The sequence below is a fragment of the Myotis lucifugus genome, unplaced genomic scaffold (genome assembly GCF_000147115.1).
Source record: "Myotis lucifugus unplaced genomic scaffold, Myoluc2.0 scaffold_31, whole genome shotgun sequence".
NCBI lineage: Eukaryota > Metazoa > Chordata > Mammalia > Chiroptera > Vespertilionidae > Myotis > Myotis lucifugus.
Genome location: NW_005871079.1, coordinates 6,268,260 through 6,290,752, shown reverse-complemented (window position 1 = coordinate 6,290,752; position 22,493 = coordinate 6,268,260). Strand labels below are relative to the sequence as shown.

Below are 22,493 nucleotides of genomic sequence, written 5' to 3'. Positions count from 1 at the left end.
GCTGCAGAGTATTGCATGGTAGGACTTAGTATGTACTAATCCAACAGATTCCACACTTTTGTTGTTTCTAATTTTTATTTTCTTAAAAAAATGCTTCAATATACATTTCTATACCTGACTCTTAGGACACTGTGTGAATATTTCTTTGGGCTTGATGCTTAGAATCAGAGTTGTTAATCAGAGGCTAAACACACTTCATTTATTTTAAAGAAATATTTCTATTGGTTTATAGAGAGAGAGGAAGGGAGAGGGAGAGATAGAAACATCAATGATGAGAATCATTGATCGGCTGCCTCCTGCATGCCCCCTACTGGGGATCGAGCCCACAACCTGGGCATGTGTCCTTGACCGGAATTGAACCTTAGACCTTTCAGTCTGCAGGCTGACATCCACTACGCCAAACCAGCTAGGGCTAAACCCACTTTAAATATTGATGTACACTGCCAAATTGTCCACCCAAAAACTGTATCCATTTATACTTCCCTCAACAATGACGGAGTGCTCATTTCCTCACATTATCTCCAGCACTAGCAATTACCAATCCTTAAAATCTGCTGTTTCAAATGGATTGAAAAATAGCATCTCATTTGAATTTTCCTGATTGCTTATGGAGTTAAATGTTTTTATATATTGTTTATAGGTCTTCCTTTTTATAAAAATACTAGAGGCCCTATGAAAGAAATTCGTGCAAGCATAGGCCTTCACAGCCCCGGCTGCCTCACAGCCCTGCCCCCTGCCAGCACCCGCCTTGGCCTGGCGCTGCCTGTGCGTCTGCCGCCACACACCCCAGTTCCTTGGTTCCACAGAACTCCCCCCCCATCAATCGCCCCGCAGAGGGTGGCCTGGGTCTCTCTCTTTGGGGCAATCATGGAGCCCCCCAATTGATCACCTCACTGGCCAGTGGCCTGGGCCTCCCTCTGCAGGGTGATCGTGGGGTGATGGCGGGCCCCCCCTGACCAATCGCATCGCACCCACCTTGGCTGGCCTGGTGCCAGTGGGTGTCATAGGGTGGTTGGATGGTGGTTCTGCTGTTCCACCGTTTGGTCGATTTGCATATTATGCTTTTATTATTACAGATTTTTATATCCCTTGTTTGTTTTGCAGGTGCATTTTATATTAAGAATCTTTAACCTTGTTATATTTCACATATTTCCCCAATCTTTTGCCTCTTATTTATATTTGTGTACAGATCACATTTTTAAAATGTATTCAAAACTATCAGTCTTGGGGGGGATGAGGACACATTTGTAAATCCTTAACTAATAAAGAATTTAAAGATAAAAAAACTATCAGTCTTTTTTTCCCCATGGATATTGGGTTTTGTGTCTTGCTTAGGGAGGTCTTCACCCCACATTTATTTTTTCTGATATTTTCATCTAGTTATTTTTACATTTCCATGTTTAATTCACTGGGATTTTATTTCTTGTTCATGGTACGAAAGAATAAAATTTTTTCCAGTCAATAATCTCAACATAATTTACTGAATGGTTCAATCCTTCCCTACATATTTGTAATGCTGTCTTTCAAATATTGAATTCTCATACATATACACTGCTCTGTTCTTGGATGCTCTGTTCTGTGCTTTAAAACCAATTTTTTTTGTTAATCCTCATCGAAAGGTATTTTTCCATTAATTTTTAGAGAGTGGAAGGGAGGGAGGAGAGACAGAGAGAGAAACATCAATGTGAGAGAGACACATCGATTAGCTGCATCCTGTACATGTCCCTACCAGGATTGAGCCTGAAACCAAGGTATGTGCCCTTGACCAGAATCGGACCCTGGACTGTTTAGTCCCCAGGCCAACGCTCTATCCACTGAGCCAAACCAGCCAGGGCTGTTTATGCCTTGAACCTACTGATTATTCCTGTGCCAATACCACACTATTTAATTTACCCTGGCCCTGTGGACTGCTTTGACATCTATTAAAAATTTATGTTGTGCTCTATGTCTTCCAGATGAACTTCGCTTTAAGAAACCTTGCTATGATTGTATGAAATTGCTTTGAATTTCTAACTCGGTAGAACTACTATATTATGTTGGGTTTTCTCATAGAGAAACATGTATGCCACTCCATTATTTATATCCTTCAGTATAAATGTTTATTCATATAGGCCTTACATTTCTTGTTAACTATATTTCTAGATAAATGGGAGTTTTTGATATTGGTGTTATGCCTGCCTCCTTACTAAGCTTTCTCATTAGTTGTAATAACATGTCAGTAGATCCATCACGGGTTTTTTTTGTCCAAAAAACTTCTTTTAAAATATTTTTTTATTGATAGAGATGAAGGGAGAGGGATAGAGAGATATAAACATCGATGAGAGAGGAACATCATCATTGGCTGCTTCCTGCATGCCCCTTACTAGGGATCAGCCCGAAACCCAGAGAGGAGAAGAAGTGGAAGTGTGTAAACCCCACTTACAAAACAATGTTCCTCAGGAGAGAGAGTGTGGCATAATTAATCTCCATATTTCTTTAAATTCATCTGCCACATTGAAGCTAACGATCTAAAATGCAAACCCGAACATGTTATTTCCATCCTTTAATCCTGTGGATTAGCTCACGTCTTGAGAGAACCAGCTCCGTGCAACAGGGATTGTAAGGCTTGCTCACTCTCTCCGCTGTTTACTTTAGTACCACTTGCCACTAACAGATGACGCTCCATTTATTCTAAACTACTTGTAGGTGTGGTTTCCCAAACATACCACTCTCATACCATGGCTCTGTACCTGTGCTTATGCTGTTCCCTGTACCTGAAATATCCTTTCCCTTCATCACGTTTACCAGTTTCCAACAAATCTTTTAAGACTTAGCTTAGGTATTTTTTTTTTAAATCTTCGAATGGACTCTGGATCTCAGGGTTCCCCATTTTTTTAATGCTGGAGGCTGATTCTTTAGATGACCTTTCTTGGTCCCACAACTCTCTCTCCTTCCTCAAACACTGGCTAAATTCCCTAAGTATTCTCTTCATAGAATGTAACATGCTGTATTAAGACATCTGCTTTTGTGTCTTCCCCTCTCACTCTATTGTTAAAGGGCCAAGACTACATCTTGTTCTTGTTCATTGTTTTATTCCTATACACTGGGGCCGTTTCGACCTGACTGGGGTCGTCCCTACCTCACAGGGGCCGTTTCAACCTCACCGGGGTCGTCACTCTTGTTTTTCTCAGATCTTCCTTCTCAAGTCAATCTGTTTTAACTAAGGACTTACTACACACGTTTTACCAGGGAGGCATAATTTAGTTCAGAGACCTGTGTTCATATACTCCTTTAAGAAGTCCTCCCCAGCCGGGGAATGTACAGGCAAATAGCCCCATTCTTGCTCTTCTATTGCTTCTAATGGCTTTTCTCTTAATGTCTTCCTCAAGCCCTTCCTCTCTTAAAAAGGAAATAGGATGACAAAGTGATTAAGAGCATGGATTCTGGTTCAGAACCCAGCTCTACAACTTATTTCAGCCGTGTAATTTTGGGCAATGCACCTCATTTACAGAATGGACATAATAATAATTCCCTACCATAGGGTTGCCATAATCCATAAACCTGGTTAAGTACTTCTTAAGTGTATGCTGCTCTGGATATTATGAATTAGGATGCGTCAATGGCTTTTGGCCATGCAATTTATAATGTTTCCACATTTAACCAAATGGTAAAACGATTCCATTTATTCACTCCCATCCCTTTCTAGTTCCCTTACCCTGCTTTGCTAATTTTTTTCTCACTCCGTAGAGGACTAGTTCCATAGGACAAAGGCTTTGTTTTGTTCATTGCTAAAAACAGTAATAGTATTATATATACTTGTTGAGTGAATGGTGCAAAGTAGCAATAGGAAATATACACCAAAAGGTTCATTATACTGAAAAGAATAGATACATCTTTCTCTAATGGCTTCCAGTTCCATATTTAAAACACCATATGCCATAATGAAAACATAAGAAATTTATTAAAATTTTAAGGCAAATACATAATTTCAACAGATTTAGACCTATGTCAGGCGTGATAGAGTATGAATGCTTTCTTGAAATTCAAAATCAGATCCAAGGGTATCACTTTCAGAATGTTCTAATACATTGAATTTACTTTTAGTTCTCTTGGATGAAACAGTCACTATTCTACTTTCTTTCTTGACAGAAATGTGATTTTTCAAAGACTCACTTTTAATTGGTTCATTAACCAAAGAGCTATCATGCTCTATTCCTTTGCTTTTCCAGTTTACAGATGAGTCAGAGCGGGAATGTAGGTCCTTTCCGTGTTTTTTCTTAGCAGAGTGTTTTTTGGTATATTCACCTGTTTTGGTTATTTTCTCTGAAGAAGATCTGCTATTTCTAGACAACTGGTCTTTTCTTTGACTTCCAGGTCCAGAAATCCCATCTGCTGAAGGAGAACATGTTCTACCAACAAATCCCTCCAGAGACTCCTGCCGCTGCTCAGTGGCTTTGACTCCCACGTTGTCTTTGGAAGTTTCTAAGTCCTCCTGAGTAGGAACTTGGACTTGCAAGGAGTCGAGAGGCAAAGGAATTGTAGCATCACTCGTAATTTTCTGAAACTGGAGGGGGAAAAAGAAAAGACAGAAATTCAGTAATGAACAAAGCCAACCATTAAAAAGCAGAGTCCTAACTGTCGTTAGTCTCTGATTTTATTAATGGATCATTTAGAAGATTTTAGAACCAGTTCTTTTTTTCTAATTATATCTTGCCAGGTGATTCCCAACTTAACTTTGCTGTATCCAAGGCTATGTCCACTATGTTTTCAGATTCTTGTTTTTGGGGTAACCACCCATTTCCCTTTCCCTCATTAGAAATACTAAAACTCTATTCCCTAAGAAAATTAATTTCTTTTCTATTTTGCAGCCACATGTAAGCAGTATCCACTATGTGACAAGACTGTGTTCTCAAGTTGTCAGTCCCCACGACCAGTCTGAGACCAGCTGAGACGGGAGACGGGGGCTCCAAGTAGGGGGCTCCAAGTAAGGTAGAGGAAAAGCAGACAGGTTTCCCCTTGTTCCCATAAGTGGGTGATTAACTGTAATATACTGTCTACTAGTTATATCTGGCTCACTTATTTTAAGTAATTATCTGTATCAGTACTTGTACCTTCATTAGTGTTCCTTCATTGTAAGCTGACTGCATACAAATAGAAACCTAGATGAAATATGAATAGAATAGATATTTATACAATTTAAAATTTAGAATATATACTCTAATGTTTCATTTCTTTCACTGAAGATAGTTTAAGTCATAAATCTTCAAAAGAACTTTCAGTTTTCTTATATATAAGAATATATGATGAAATGGACACAAATTTACTAATCTCAGATTTAGAAAGGACCCCAATGAGGCTTCTAGCTCCCAAGCATGTGAACTAAGACAGATTACTGTTATTTTCTCTGACTTGGTAACTCCCTTTTTGCTAAGCACTCTTATTCTGTCCACTTACTTGGATATTTTGCATTTGTCCTAGGGCATTCTGCTTTGATTCTGGTTTTTCTTCTTCAAGTGCCTTCTTTTCTTCTTTAGGTGGACCAGTGAGAGTGGAATGCAGCTGGGGACGACCTAGTAAATGAAAATCTGACGGATCTATACCAGCTACTGAGGCAAGCTGCCCAAGCCTGGACAAGAGGAGGAAAAGGCAAGGGTTACTATAGTCACGTAAAAGCAGCTTAGATTCCCCCATACCTGTACTTATGAAACACTTCTCCAATCTTAAAAGCCAATATCCTACTCCAGATTATAAGCCTCTATCTTTCCCAAGTTCTTAGACCTCGCGATATTCATGCTCTGGGATTACAAAGATCATACAATCCTTTAAGTTTCTCTCTCTCTTCAACAGTGTGTTAACCCCTATTTGATTTTATTTCCTTACCTATTACCTCTCCACTTTAAACACTGTCTCACTAATAGCTTCAGCACCTACCATGTATCTAGTCCTCATCTCTCACCTCTCTTCCCACACTTAAAAAACAATCTTTTCCCAGGGTCATGGTTTTATTTTTTTTTTATTTTTATTGAATTTATTGGGGGTGACACTGGTTAACAAAATTATATAGGTTTCAGGTGCACAATTCCACAACACATTATCTGTACTCTGTACTGTGTGTTCACCAACCCAAGTCAAGTCTCCTTCCATCACCATCTTCCCACACTTCTTTACCACCTTTCTTCCCTACAGTTTCCAAGAATGTGTGTGTTCCTTCCTTCCCAACACCAACCCATACACCCACAAACATTACTCCATCAATTATCAACCTCTCATTCTCTCTTTTGGCATCTTCTTTCAGTAAAATCACACCCAGGTGAGAACCACTGATCTATATATGCCCTGCTGATTAGTTATCATTTTTATGTGTAGGACAAAAATAAATTTAACTTTATTTAACAAGCAAAATGAACAAAAGGTAGGGAAATTCCTATGCCTTCTGGAGTATTTTCCAATTCAAATTACCTTTAATTTAGTCTTTACCCAAAACTATACTTACTAATTATTTTATTTACAGGTTACTTTTTTATAATGGGCTCTTCTGCTCTACCAAAGCAGGTTCACCATTTTGCATTTCTTTTAAAATGTAATTCCTCATTTAAAAAAATTAAGTACACTACCTATAATTATGCACTAAATATGAACATGGAAGTGATGAACACTGCCGAAGTTCCTTAGCAAAAACTACCATTATAGTTGCAAAAAGCTGAATGCCATGGAGAGAAATTAACTAACCCAGCATCTTTAAGGAGATCCAAGAAAGCATGGAACTTCTGAAAAGAATTCTCAATGCTGCCCAAAACACCTTCATCATCCAGGATCATGTTTGTCAATGACTGTGCATGCAGGGCTTCAGACAAAGAAAAATTTATATTTCTTAACTGGGCATTTTCATGTTCAAGCTATAAAAGAAGATTGAAAATATCTGACATGATTTTCTCTGTAATCAAAAGAAAAGTTTTTAAATATTTAAAATTGCAATAAATTTGTAATTAATCTAACTCTCCACCAACAGAAGACAATTATCAAAACCCAGAGCCACTCAACAGAGTTTCTTATATAACACTTAGGCAGTATATAAGTAAAACAATTATCACCCAGCCAGTGAGGCTCAGTGGTTGAGCGTTGACCCATGAACCAGGAGGTCACAGTTCAATTCCCAGTCAGGGCACATGCCTGGGTTTCAGGCTTGAGCCCCAGAAGGGGGTGTGCAGGAGGCAGCCGATCAATGATTTGCTCTCATCACTGATGTTTTTATCACTCCTTCTCTCTGAAATCAATAAAAATATATTTAAAAAAACACACAAAAAAATTATTGTTTTATTAATGATTTTTCAAAGATCACATTTTTAACTGGTTAAATTCACAATGGATCCTCATTTTACATAAAAGAATTAGCTGCTTAGGGGTTCCCTTAAATTAGAAAATAAAATACAGAGTCAAATTTGACAAGGTATATAACTCTGTTGAATGTTAAAGATTAATTTTAATGAGAAAAATATTAATTGTGCAAGTTTAAAAGTCCTAAGCCATACCCAATTTATTAACTGTATGATCACCAATATTCTCCTTGGCTTCTTAAAATATTTACTCCCTTGCACGCCTCTCCCTCATCATCTGTTCATTTAAAACCACATGTAAGCCCAATTCCAGTATCTCTTGGACTGCTTTGTTCATGATCCATCTTTGCCTTATATAAGCAGGTGCTCAATATTGATTGAATAAGTGTCTTCCAATCCAATGTATGCGCTTTAAGAGATTCCTCCCTAAACTCACCTTATAATAACATATATTTATATGGAACTTTTCATAGCTTATGCCCTGCTTTCATGCACATTAGCCTAATTGTAATTCTCATAATACATATTTTTCTTTCATTGTATTCTTAGCATTTTCCAATATCTTATACTTATTTATTTAAATGATTCACTTTCCTAATTCACTGTCAGTAAACAATCTTAACATGTTACTGTTAAGACTGTTTTATGTAACTGTATACATAGTGTAAGCACAATAAGTGCTTTCTTGAATCAAAATATCATGAACAAAAAATAAGCTAAAGTTATATAAAAGCACACACACAAAAAACACCTAAGATTTTTACATTTTTTAAAACATGCTTTTTGGAATATAGTTCACATAACCAATAACTATAAGTAAATACAAAAGTTCATGTGGTACAACCAAGTTGTAATATATTACAGTTTTAAAGTTTACAAATAGTCTGTGCGCATGGCTTAAAATCAAATAAAAATAAAACCAAAACTCTGCAAAGTAGAAGAAAACACTTGTTTACCTCACTAACTCGTTTGTCCGCCTTGAGTCTTATTACTCTTTCCTCCTTTAACTGCTTTAGGCACTCCTCCAGTTTTCCCTAGTGTGAGGAAATAGAGGAAATATCATAAGCTATTCACAGTGTGACATCCAAGTCTTTCCAGCTATAGATCTCACCAAGGATTTAGAGGCAGAGCCACAAGTGAACTCAGATTTCAGCATTATAATCCACTACTTTTAATGTCATACCATGATAGTGAATTACCGAAATACATCAAATTAGCATGTTCAAGATTTATTTAGCTTCTACTCTTTCCAAAATAGATTTGTGGCAGCTCACCATAAAAGGCATATACATCTATAATATAGTAAGTCAGAAATAAAAATTCCTCTATTATTTACAGAATGTTCTCAATATTTAAAACTGACTTCATAGAGATTCTAACCTTGGACACATTCAATAACTCTAGGCCTCAATTAAAAAAAGAAGCTAATAAAAAAACCTAATCACATGATAGAAGTCAGAATGGTGGCTACTTTTGGGGAAGGAGGATATATTGACTAGAGAAGTTGAGCAAGGGAACCTTTTGAAAAGCTGTAAATATTTTTATCTTGATGGGAGTCATGTGAATGTATACGTTTGTAAAAATTCACTGAGCTTGTAATTATGATTTAAGCACTTTGCTGCATGTATGTTAAACCTCAATAATTTTTTCTTTTTACAAAAACATCCGAACAAACCACACCACAATTAGAGACAGTAGACTAAAATACTCCATTCGTAACCAGTTCTAAACAGCTTATCAAAGTTCAATTACATGAAACAGTTTCTCCCTCTAGTGGAGGGAATTAGAAGATAATGTTAAATTTCTATGAAAAAGTGTCCTCTCCTACAAAGTAATTCATATTCTTTAAAATATGGGCGCTGACCCATGTTTCTCAGTGGTTAGAACATCGGCCTATGCACCAAAGGGTCTCAAGTTCAATTCCTGATCAAGGATATGATAAGGTTCTGGAGTAATTTTCTTCCTGTCATCTGCTCTCCTTCCTCCCCGCTATTCATTGGCTAGTTGAAATTTTTTTGGAATAAAGCTCCCATCAGGCTGTGTATCAAATTTTATCCTCAAGTTTGTTCCATTTAACATTGAATCAATCATTTTTTTAGTGGGACACAAAATATTCCATTGAGGGAGTTTACTGCTCCACGTTAATCACTCTTTTATGGTTAAATACTTAAGTTCTTCACAAATTTCCAATATTATAAGACAAAATAGTTATTTTTATGTACGGTGGCTCTTCTTATTTAGCATATACTTTTTTAAATTTTTTTTTTTATTAATCCTCATCCAAGGATGTTTTTCCATTGATTTTTAGGGAGAGTGGAAGAGAGAGGAAAAGACAGAGAAACATCGATGTGAGAAAAACACATCGATTGGTTGCCTCCTGCACAAGCCCCGACCAGAGCTCAGGCTGGGGAGAAGCCTGCAACCAAGGTATGTGCCCTTGACCGGAATTGAACCCGGGACCCTTTGGTCCGCAGGCCAACGCTCTATCCACTGAGCCAAACCAGGTAGGGGTAGCATAATTTTAATGAAATAAATCTATGAGTTTGAGATTAAAGCAACTGAACATTTTTAAGGCTCTGAGGTACAGATCTCCAAATTGCTTTCCAAAAGACTTCTAAGATTTTCTACTGCTAATGGCAAGGTATCACTTAGTTATAACCTTGGACAAATTAAATAACTCTAGGCCTCAATTTAATCATCTATAAAATGGAGATAAGATCTCATAGAACATTTGTTGTTCCACCCACTCTGCAACTTAGACTAAACCATTTCAGTGCTACAATTTGTAGGTGCTCATTTACAACATGAAAGGGGTAATTTTACATGAATGACAGATTCCTCACACTCTAACATTTCATAATTTTCTAAGTATTTATCTTAAAATTTCTCTATACTATTGTCTTTAGTTTTAACTTAAAAAATAAAAATCTGGCTTTTTTGAAAATCAAATAGTTGCTTCCATAGTCCTAATGGGATAACTAGTTCTAAATCTTCAAAGTTTTATACTAAAAGAAAATCATGTTAAATAATTAAAAAGAAAATTAAATGTGGCCCAGCTGGCATGGCTCAGTGGTTGAGCATTGATCTAGGAACCTGGAGACCGTGGTTCAATTCCCAGTCAGGGCACATGCGTGGGTTTCAGGCTCAATCCCAGTTCAGGGCTTGCAGGAGGCAGCCAATTAGTGATTCTCTCTCATCATTGATGTTTCTGTCTCTCCCTCTCCCTTCCTCTCCAAAATCAATAAAAACATGTTAAAAAAATTTACATGTGGAGTTTGTAGCACAAAAAGACAAGGTCCCCCTAAATACTATTTCCCTTATTTATTACAAATTACCAACTCTGCATTAAAGTTGAAATAAAATACAGTATATATGAGATGCAAAAATTTGTCATACAAATCAATTATTTTTTTTATCCATACAAGCGGAAGTAAATGTCAGGTTTATTAGTCAATATAATGTAGAATTTTTTATTTTAGGAAAGGGGAATATCAACATCAAAACTTTTGTTTTCAACTCTACTTTTGCTAGAAATTAAGTCACATTTTCCTCTTATAGAAAGAGTTCAGCTAGAACAGTCAATTTCCCGATCTGTAAAATAAGAGCACTGAATCAGCTGACTACATTCAATTTCTTGAATGGTTATCTTATGATCATTCAGGTTCTCCCTAAATCTAATATATTCTATGGTTCTAAGGAAAGGGGAATATATTAGTGATAGCATGTTTTGATTTTTATTTCTTAGAGTTTAAACGTCCATCTTTTACCTTGGTCTAAGCGAAGGCACTACTCAAGGGGACACAATGCAGATGGGAAGGGAAAACAGAAGCCTCACCCAAGCTGTCCTACTCTCCTCTATATTTTGAAAGTGGTAACTTTGTACCTGCAATGCTTCTTGTTTTAAACTTGTTTTCTCAGGTTCTTCTTGAACACTTTCTGAAGAATCATCAACCTCTTCAATTTCTGAGGAGGAAGGACTCTCTACTGTCACAGTCACGGGAAAATCTAATTGCTTGAAGAAAGAAGACAAGAAGTATAAGAGATAAGATAAACCAGCTACCCAATATTAAAAGACACTTAACAAAAGTGATCTGAATTATCAGTTATTATTTATAAATATTTTTCACTGCTCCTTAGTGTAAAACAAGCAATGATAAGGTAAAATGACAGGAACTTATTTTATCTGTACTATTGTATGGAATTATGTTGTATATGGTTACGATTAATATTTGGAATTGACCATAGTACTTTTTAAAATATCTTTCACATAAGCCATGGACGGGCTAGTGTAAACATTTTTTCTCAGATCAGTTTTACACTGCGATCAGAAATTTATTCTCCACCAACGGACACAAAAATTCTGAAAGAAAATTACATTTTCAGAAGAAAATCCACCAGGAAGGGACTGATAAAGAAGAATTAGAAGCCCTAGCTGGTTTGGTTAAGTGGATAGTGTCAGCCTGTAGACTGAAGGGTCCCAGGTTCAATTCTGATCAAGGGCACATGCCTGGGTGCAGACTCGATCCCCAGTGAGGGGTGTGCAGGAGGCAGCTGATCAATGATTCTCTCTCATCACTAATGGTTCTATCTCTCTTTCTCTCTCTCCCTTCCTCTCTGAAATCAATAGAAATATATCATATATATCTATATATATAAAAGCCTAAGTGACCATTACAAACGGTTGACTAAACGACCTGTTGACCGGTTGCTATGACGGCGCACTTACCATCAGGGGGCAGATGCTCAATGCAGGAGCTGCCCCCTGGTGGTCAGTGTGTTCCCACAGCCAACCTCCCGCAGTCCCTCCCCTCCGCAGTCAGCCCCAATGGGCCCTGACTGGCCCCAATCGCCAGTCAGGCCGAGGGATCCCACCTGTGCACAAATTCCTGCACCAGGCCTCTAGTAGATATATAAAGAATTAGAAGAATAATTTGAAAGCAAAACACTAGAATTTTAAAAAATAAATCACACACCCATACATAACTAAAAGTGACCCATCAAAAACCTCTTCTTCTCATCATCCTTAAGACAAAGTGTGTGTAGTACTAACACAACTCTCCTGTCAAGTTTCACTGCCACTGGAATGTTGTTCAATATGGTATTTCCAAAATTTAAAAAATGGACCTGGTCCAACCCTGTAAAAAGTTTACAGATCAAAAAGAAGTGTGCGAGGACAGCACTGAGGACAAGTCACTAAGATAGTGTTTCAACCACAAGCAGCAAACCCTGCAGTGTAGGAAGGTCCCAACAGTAGAACAAAGCAGACACTCTTCTGGGCAGGCAGAGATGGTAATGACGCCCAGAGTGCTATTCTTTCAATCCCAGGAGTGCTATTTTTTACAGAGCAACCACACAGTCTCCCAGGATAGCTGGGAGGAGAGCCTAATACTGAGGATTCGTGTGCTCTAAGGCCATGAGGCAGTATGACAGAAAGTATGTGTGGTCTTGGTGAGACAGGGAGAAGTGTTCTGAGAGAGCAGAGACTTTGGGATGTGTTGCTTTATTTTGGCTTTAGGATAAGAAAGTTATATAGCCCCAGATAACATTTCTTGAAAACATCAGAACATTCTTAACTATGACAGCTCCACATACTGGATCAGTAATGGCAGTCACATTCATTCACTGGGTAACAGCTGATTTGTGGACTAGAGAAATGGCTTCCTTGTTTACTGGTACAGATGAAGCCACAGGGCCCCCAGTGTGTGCCATATCCACACAACTACAAGGTGGCGTTGGGAGAGTGACCTGACGAGTTTTAAATGAAGAGTTTAAAAGGAAGGAAATGTTTCTTGCAAGACTCTTTTCAGTTTAAAAAGCAAAGAGAACAAACTTGCACCTTTTCCACTTCAACCCCCTATGTGCCATAAATATGACAGCTACATACCTGCAACTGATTATATGTATCACGAGTTTTGATCAATGGGAAACCCCTAAAGAAATATCAACAAATAAAATTATATTTTAATATAAGTACATCATCAGTTAACCCCAGTTAATAAAACTTGTCAGGATTATGTACCATATCCATATAGAATTTTGTATAACAATAAATAAGCTCAAAATTAGCACCTGTAAGACTCTGCTATGGAGACAATTGAACAGAATTTAGCATATTGGCTTTGTGATAACTCAGAACTGCTGAGAGGCACCTTCAGTTCCTATGTCAGGATGGTTGAGATTTCTAGTCTAACTTCTTTAATGGTGATATTAATGGTTCTTCAATTTATGACTCCTAAGACTAGGATGGATTGAGGTTAGTGTCTCAAAAAAAAGATACGAAACCATTAAGTTATAAAACTAATGTGCAAAGACTGGGACCTCAGCACTATAGTTTATACAATAATAATTCACATTAGCAGTCGTCCAATGGAGACTCCAATGTATAATTGATCATTATACATGATCGATTTAATGTGAGCAATTTAATATTTTACATAGTACCTACTTCAAGTCCTATTTAAAATCAATTCTGTTTTCTTAAGCAATTGTCAAACCCCAATTTCTTGAATACTACCAAGTAAGTCATTTGAAAATAATTTATAGCAATCTAATTCACTGGCAAGCCTAAAATTATAGTTCAACAATTTAAAAAGACTTCTACATTTCGATGACAAATATTACTATAAACAGCTATCCCCTGGGTAAACAATCAGCTAAAACTAGTTAAATCTAGTGTAATTCACTAAAATGAGTTATGACAGTTGACTGAGTAACATTAAGTCTAATCCATACTTCTTCCTACTTCTGTGCTGCAGGGCTTGGCTCAACTGTACCAGCCTTTAATGAAACCTTTCTCACTCACACAATTAGAGATAATTTTAGTCTCCTCTTGACTCCCACTGGGTTACATCTGTTGTGATACTTAAGCAATAACTTTAAATTCCCAATTATAATTACCTTTAGTTTTTCTTCCTTAAAGGTGCACGAGGCAAAAACATTGTGTGAGTTATCTTTGTTCTCTATAGAAACAGCCAGAGACCTCCTTCCCACATAATAGAAACTCCTAAAGATAGGAAATAAAAACACTGTACCTGTTCCTTTTTGCACGTTCTGCAGTACGCCATGGCAGGAAACCAGACACGCCAGGCGGTAGAGGTTCAGGAGCATAATTGTCTTTCCCAAGGGAGTGTTTCCTTCCATTATTTACAGGTTTCTTTGTAGCCAATCCTATGTTTGAGAAAACATTAAAAGAAAGGCTCAGGATGCATTCAAGGACCACAGAACACTTATCACATATGCATACTTAAAAAAAAAATACAAGCAGGCACTTAAAAATGATGCCAAGGCCATTAAAAACAGTCATTTTATAAAAATGTTTTTACACAGGCCAGCATTGTTTAAAAATATTTAACAAGTTTACTAAAATACATTAACTGTGCAGAATATGCAAAAGTGAATAAAAAATATATCAAGGAAAGAAAATTATACAGGATACATTTTATGTACAATGCAGAAACATTTAGTTTATTGAATTTCAAAATACCTTTGACATTTCTGAATTTCAAAGATAGAGAAACAGATACATCCATGACTCCTGCTAAACAGAATCTTCTGAAGTAGACCAAAATTTCAACTTAAGATTAATTTTGCTATGTAAAAATGATCAAGGCTACAAGACTGAAAGTTGCTGGGTGGTAGGTAATCAAAGTTACTCTACTATAAGTCTGTTGACCTTCATTGCTCATTTGATTTCATGTAGAAAATACAAAGAAATAAAACCCATTGGATAAAAGAGCAAATATGGAGACTTATCCTACATTTCAATACTAAGGAGTCAAGTATCATTACATGAAATATTTGGTATCAAAAACTGGCCTACATTTTAATATTTTCTTTAGAACACACCATATATTAAAATTCACATTTAAGCATTCTCACTGTTACTGAAAACAAATAATATATGGTTATATTTATCCTTGAAATCTATTTTACTATAGAAGATCTACTTAAGCAACATTAGTATGTAAAATACAGCATATGTGGTAAAGGACAAATATTTCATGTAGTGTAACTTAATGATAATCACATAATTCTGTGTGATTTCTCTGGATATATTTATATTATCTCTTAAAATATATAGGACCTCAGTTCATCTTATGCTATTATATTTTTATTTATTTAATTACCCTCTAACAAATAATGTTTGTGTATCTGTGGTTTGTATGTGTATACCTTTTCCTTTAATTTCAGAAATGAAAGCAAATATATTTGTAATGAAAACCAAAAGAATTTACACTTCTCTTGTTAGATTTAAAAAATTCTAATAAATTCCTATTTTCTTTCTGTACACATCATTACCATATAAATGTGACACAATTCGCACAATTATTTAACCCATAACCTTGCCTGGATCTAACTATATAGCCAGACACTTATTTGTCTTACCTCTATGTCTCCAAATAACTGAGGCAAATACAAAAAAAAAGCCCAAGAAATAAAATTACTCCTAAAATAGCTCGGCGAGCTCACAAACTTGTACATTTCCACTTTGTTTAATCATGCTAAGTAAGAAAAAAAATTTTAATTGTTCTATTCTCATTCCATGATGCCAGGTACTAAAATTATAGAATTCCTAATTATTTTTTAATATATAAATGTTTTATATGTTTCCACTTCTAATATTATATCAAAACACTAACTTACTTTTAAGACTCTTACACATGATATAAACTTTTAATAATATATAATGAGTATAATACTCTCAATTTCTTTGTATATACTACTTGACTACTAAAATATCACCGTTTGGAAATAAAAACTATACGCAAATCATAAGATTTCTTTTGATTTAATAAATACTCTTACCAACTACTATTAAACACATTATTATTATTATTTTTGCTTAATCCTCATCTAAGGATTTTTTTCCATTGTTTTTTTTTAGAGAGAGTGGAAAGAAGGGATGGAGAGAGAGAGAGAGAGAGAGAGAGAGAGAGAGAGAGAGAAGAGAAACATTGATGTGAGAGAGAGACATCAATTGGTCCCCTGCACGTGCCCTGATCAGGGCTGGTGAACGAACCCGCAACTGAGATATGTGCCCTTGACCAGAATTGAACCTGCGATCTTTTGGTGTGCAGGCCGATGCAATACCACTGAGCCACACCACCCAGGGTTATTTAATATATTATTGACCAAACAAGTTAATTAATGGAGAATCAAAAACACACATTTTTTAATAAAAAAAGAAAGTTGTATTTATGAAGATGTTTTACAAAAATTACTTAATATTTAGGTTATTTGCAATTTTTCACCAATTTAAAAAATTGACCAATCAACTCAATGAAACCTTGTGAAAGGGTTAAAAAGTGTAACTAGGGCTTAGCCAGCATGTCTCAGTGGTTGAGTGTCGACCTATGAACCAGGAGGTCACGGTTCAATTCCTGGTCAAACATATGCCCATGTTGCAGGCTTGATCCCCAGTGTGGCGCATGCAGGAGGCAGCCAATCAATAATTCTCTCTCATCATTGATGTTTCTCTCTCTCTCTTTCTCTCTCTCTTCTATTCTGAGATCAATAAAAGTATATTTTAAAAAATACTTAAATGGGGTAAACAATCTATTCAATAAATGCTGTTGGAAAAACTGGACAGATACATGTAAAAAAATGAAACTAGACCATCTTCTTACACCATATACAAGAATAAACTCAAAATGGATTAAAAACTTAAATATAAGATTACAAATCATAAAACTCCTAGAAGAAAACTTAGGCAGTAAAATCCTGGATATTTCTCTTAGTAATATTTTTTCTAATATATCTCCTCGGGCAAGGGAAACAAAAGAAAAGATAAACAAATGGAATTACATCAAACTAAAAAGTTTTGCACAGCAAAGGAAACCACCAACAAAATGAAAAGACAACCCAAAGAACATATTTGCTGATGATACATCCGATAAGGGGTTAATACCCAAAATTTATAAAGAACTCATACAACTCAACACCAAAAAACCCCTAATTTAATTTTTAAAAATGGGCAAAGGACCTGAATAGACATTTCTCCAAAGAGGAACGGCCAGTAGATATATGAAAGGATGGTCAACTTCCTTAATCAGAGACATGCAAATTCAAACCACAATGAGCTATCAATTCATACCTGTCAGAATGGCTATCATCAATGAATCAACAAACAACAAGTGTTGGTGAGAATGTGGAGAGAAGGGTACCCTTGTGTACTGTTGGTGAGAATGCAGATTGGTGCAGCCACTATGGAAAACAGTATGGAGGTTCCCCTCAAAATTAAAAAATGGAACTGCCTTATGACCCAGCAATTCTACTTCTGGCAATGTATCTAAAGAATCCCAAACCACTAATTTGAAAGAATATATGCACTCCTATGGTCATTGCAGTGTTATTTACAACAGCTAAACTATGAAAGCAACCCAAGTGCCCATCAATAGCTGCGGTACATATATATAATGGGATATTACTCAGCCATAAAAAAGAACGAAATCTTACCATTTGTGATAGCACAGATGGACCTAGAAGGCATTATGCTAAGTGAAATAAGTCAGTTAGAGAAAGACAAATACCATATGATTTCACTTTTATGTGGAATCTAAAGAACAATATAAATGAACAAACACAGCAGAAACAAATTCATACACACAGAGAACAGACTGATGATTGCCAGAGGGGAGGGGAGTTGGGGGACTAGACGAAAAAGGTAAAGGGATTGAGAAGTACATATTGGTAGTTACAAAACAGTCATGGGGATGTAAAGTACAGCATAGGGAATATAGTCAATAATAGTGTAATAATTATGTATGGTGTCAGTTAAGCACTAGACATTTCATATACTTTGTAAAGTATATGATTGTCTAAACACTATGCTGTACACCTAAAACTAATACAAAATAATATTGAATGTAAACTGTAATAGAAAAAATATTTTTAATTAAAAAAATAAAAAAGTAAACCTGTACACATGTCAAACAAAACTTTATTTCCCTCACCTTTTCAAAGTAGGGAGGGAGTATATATTATAAACAAACAAATCAATAAACATTTCACTCTAAAAACCATTTCTCAAGTAGATCCAAAGAAAAGATTATTTGTTGGTCATTGTTTGGTGATCTTCATGTTTTTGGTATATAATTAAAGTCACCACAAACCTTTTTCTAGGAAACTGACAGATTATAAACATAAAAAATTTATTTTACTTTCTTTTAATTAGACCTTATGGTTTTACTGTTTCAAAATATAAATTTACTCTCAAGAAAGGGTCAGGTTCATATTAGATTTGGTTTAACTAATTCCACTATGCCACTCATTCTTATCACACACACAAAAAGGCTATTTGCAACTAGGTAATTGTTCTAGAAATAAAAGTTAAGGTCTCTTTAAAAACAATACAAAAATATCAGGATCATATTATATCAAATTTATATGTTTAGGAGAATGTGAAACTTATGCCATTGTTAAAGGTTTTTATAAAGAAGCCTTTTTAAAATTATGTTTTGCCACAAAGTTATAGACTTGACTTTAAAATTTAAAATATTTTTAAATTGCCCTAACCGGTTTGGCTCAATGGATAGAGCGTCGGCCTGCGGACTCAAGGGTCCCAGGTTCGATTCCGGTCAAGGGCATGTACCTTGGTTGCGGGCACATCCCCAGTAGGGAGTGTGCAGGAGGCAGCTGATCGATGTTTCTCTCTCATCAATGTTTCTAACTTTCTATCCCTCTCCCTTCCTCTCTGTAAAAAACCAATAAAATATATATTTAAAAAAAAAATATTTTTAAATTTTTGCTATATTTAACACTATACATTATAGCAAAAATTTAAAAATATTTTTCTACAATGTTCTATCTAGGGTCAAGAAATTTGTTGACAGTATTATTTTATAAGGATTATATTTACTCTAAGGTTGTTGTTTTTTTAATCATTGAAAGAAACAAAGTGTTAGCTCCCTTAACAACTTTAGGTGGGAATTTCCAAGAAGGGAATAAGAAGTAAAAATGGAACTTAGAAGAAATTCTATTTCTTATAGCACAAAAGGATAATTCTTTATTTAAAAAAAAATCACCACGCAAACACACCAATGCTAAAATTATCAAAGTGCACCCAAAATTTTAACTGCAAAGTATTAGAAATAATCATCAACTAGAAAACATATTCAAAATAATAAACTTCTTATGAAGCCCAAACAAGAAAATTGGTTAATTAAAAAAAGGAAAATATTAGCATCTCATTCTGAAATTATTTATTTCTACATTCTACAAATTCTCATAATCTGTATCAGAACAATTAGTCATCCTAATATGTATGTAGTTAATACTGTTTGTTACCATAAAACCATACAATGAGAGGAGTCTTCAATTTTAGCACACCAGAACACATAAAGGGTATAACTTTTAGTAGCATTAAAGAGTGAAGAGTTACCAATTCTAATAGTAGCTTTTCCTTTTCTACCACTTCCCAGAATTATAGTTTTTTTTTTCTGTTTAGCAGTTTTCAATGGTTCCTTCACTGATGGAGGAGTTATCCACTGATACTGGAAGAGGAATAATAAATAATCCATTTCAGATAAAGGTAATTTATGAGGGTTTGGTATATAATTAAAGTCACCACAAACCTTTTTCTAGGAAATTGACAGATTATAAACATAAAAAATTTATTTTACTTTCTTAATTGGAAAGTATATCTTAATTGGGAATTTTAAGATATTTTAAGTTAAGAAAAGGTTTACAATCTGTATTTCTGATACCCCAAATTAAATAATCACACAATATTTTAAAAAACTTAAAGCCATTTCATTTGACTAAAAACTTAATTTAAGATGGCAAAAATGACCTTGGTAATTTTGTTTTATTAGAAAAAGAAGAAAAAAATCAATGAAAGAGAAATTCTTCCTGGAGAAGTGAAACATACTATACCTCTGACTGGGCACTGCTTCCATTTTGGAGAACTTTTTTGATAATTGCTTTCATCACAGAATGATCTAAAGTAAAATAAATTGAAATTATAGTAACTGTTTTCCAATGAGTGGCTATTCTCATTTATAAACAAAAGGAAACCAATTATTGCTTTTCCTATAAAATTAAGTATGAAATCCTCATAATGTAATTGTATACCTATTCCCATCTTTGATATTCTAATTTCTTCTCAAAAACCTAAGATGAGGGTTGGGGTGGGTGGGGAGAGAGTAACCAAATAACTTATATGCATATATGCATAACCCATGGACACAGACATTAGTATGGTGAAGACCTGGGGGTGAGAGGTGGGGACATAGTGGAGGGAGGTCAATGGGGGGAAAAAAGGATATATCTGTAATACTTTCAATAATAAAGATAAATTTAAAAAACAACAACAAAAAACCTAAGATGAAAGTATGCCGCCTCACACATTGCTCTCCCCTCCCCCAATGGCTATTATTTTGGCAGCAGCAAAGATCAAGTCTAAACACTTTGGGGTTTTTTTTTAATTAAATATATATGTATATAAAATTATATTCTCTGAAATCAATATATATATATATATATTGATTTCAGAGAAGGAGCGGGAGAAAGAGATAGAAACATCAATGATGAGAGAGAATCATTGATCGGCTGCCTCCTGCACACCCCACACTGGGGATCGAGCCCACAACCTGGGCATGTGCCCTTGACCAGAATCGAACCTAGGACCCTTTAGTCCACAGGCTGATGCTCTATCCATTGAGCCAAACCAGCTAGGGTGGACTTGTTTCTTTACTACTATTTCCTTCATATATCATGCCTAATCTAACTGCAAGTCTTTTTAGCTACACCCTCAAAACACAATCTGAACTCAACCACTTTCACTAGCTGCAACTTTCCACCCTAAGGTAAGCCATAGCCATCTCTTATTTGGACCATTGTGATAGTCTTCAAACTGGTCTCCCTGTTTGCTGCTGCTGCTTCTTTTTTTTAAAATATATTTTTATTGATTTCAGAGAGGAAAGGAGAGGGAGAGATAGAAACATCAATGATGAGAATCACTGATCGGCTGCCTCCTGCATGCTCCCTACTGGGGATCGAGCCCACAACCCAGGCATGTGCCCTTGACCGGAATTGAACCTGGGACCCTTCAGTCCACAGGCCAATGCTCTGTCCACTGAGCCAAACCAGCTGGGGCCCTGTTTGCTTCTTTATCCCCCCACAAGTCTAGTCTCCACACCAGGGTCATCTTATTGAAACACTTCCCAGATGATGCCTTTTTCCAGCTCAAAATCCTTTGCTCATTTAGAGCAAGCCATGTCCTTCCTCTGACCTTTAAGACCTTACAAAATCAGGTCCCTGGCTAGACCTCACAGCATACCATGTTCTTCCTCACTCAGTGCTCTGGCCACGTTGGTTTCCTTGTTTTTCCTTAAATACTCCATCCACCCTGCCACCTATGTGCCTGCACACTCACTGCTCTCCTGTCCTGGCATGTGCTTCCCCAGATCTTCCATGGCTTGCCCCTCTCTTCACTCAGGTCTCTTCCACTCGAATGTCACTTCTCCAGTAAAGCTGTCCCCTGACAAACCTATCTAATATAGTCCTATGTGCCTCCTTCAGTCTCCTTACCGCAAGGCATCTTTGTAATTCTTATCATATAAAATGATACTACTTATCTGTTTATTCATTTCTATCTGAACTCCTCCACTAGAATATAAGTTCCATGAGGATAAGACTTTATGCTATAAAAGTATAAGATTAGGAAAGTAAACACATTCGGTTTTAAAAATTGTCAATACACAAATAATTTTTGTTATGTTATTTGTTAACCATTAAAAAAAATGGGGAGACATACCAACAAGTGGATTTCTTCTTATATCCAGAATTACGAGAGTTCTATTGTTTTCAAGGGCCTTTAGTAAAGTTTTTGCTCCTTCATTGGTGAGGCCACACTGCTGCAGGTCAAGTGCTATTGATGAAAGACAAAAAGTCACTTGCCAATTCTGTATAGATTTAACACAGACAACTCTCACTTATTCATGTGTGGAAAATTCCTGTATAAGACTAGTTATGGCAGGGTTTTAATATTAGGTACTGAAAAAACATTTTTTTAAAAAGTATATGCATACATAATACAAAATCCAATAAAAAACTCTTCTTGGATATGCCAAGATTATCCTACCTTTAGTACCAATAAATCATCTAGCATATTTTATAATTAGAGTTGAAGAATAATTCTATATATTCTATGAGTGGAAAATATCACAAAAGAATCTCAGT

General features: G+C 35.8%; 1 protein-coding gene across 1 annotated transcript in view; it reads right to left on the bottom strand.

Annotated features, from left to right (window-relative positions):
• Positions 1–3,916: 3,916 nt before the first annotated feature.
• CEP78 (centrosomal protein 78) overlaps positions 3,917–22,493 on the bottom strand; it is a 29,401-nt gene continuing 10,824 nt past the window's right edge. Inside the window, exons 7-17 of the mRNA XM_014454143.1 lie at positions 22,069–22,182; positions 20,187–20,251; positions 19,693–19,804; positions 14,345–14,480; positions 13,198–13,243; positions 11,197–11,325; positions 8,270–8,347; positions 6,709–6,875; positions 5,434–5,605; positions 5,091–5,138; positions 3,917–4,543 (exon numbers count right to left, since the gene is read on the bottom strand). Of these exons, the coding sequence (XP_014309629.1) occupies positions 3,983–4,543; positions 5,091–5,138; positions 5,434–5,605; positions 6,709–6,875; positions 8,270–8,347; positions 11,197–11,325; positions 13,198–13,243; positions 14,345–14,480; positions 19,693–19,804; positions 20,187–20,251; positions 22,069–22,182 (1,628 nt within the window). The 3' untranslated portion in view covers positions 3,917–3,982. The remainder of the gene's footprint in view (positions 4,544–5,090; positions 5,139–5,433; positions 5,606–6,708; positions 6,876–8,269; positions 8,348–11,196; positions 11,326–13,197; positions 13,244–14,344; positions 14,481–19,692; positions 19,805–20,186; positions 20,252–22,068; positions 22,183–22,493) is intronic.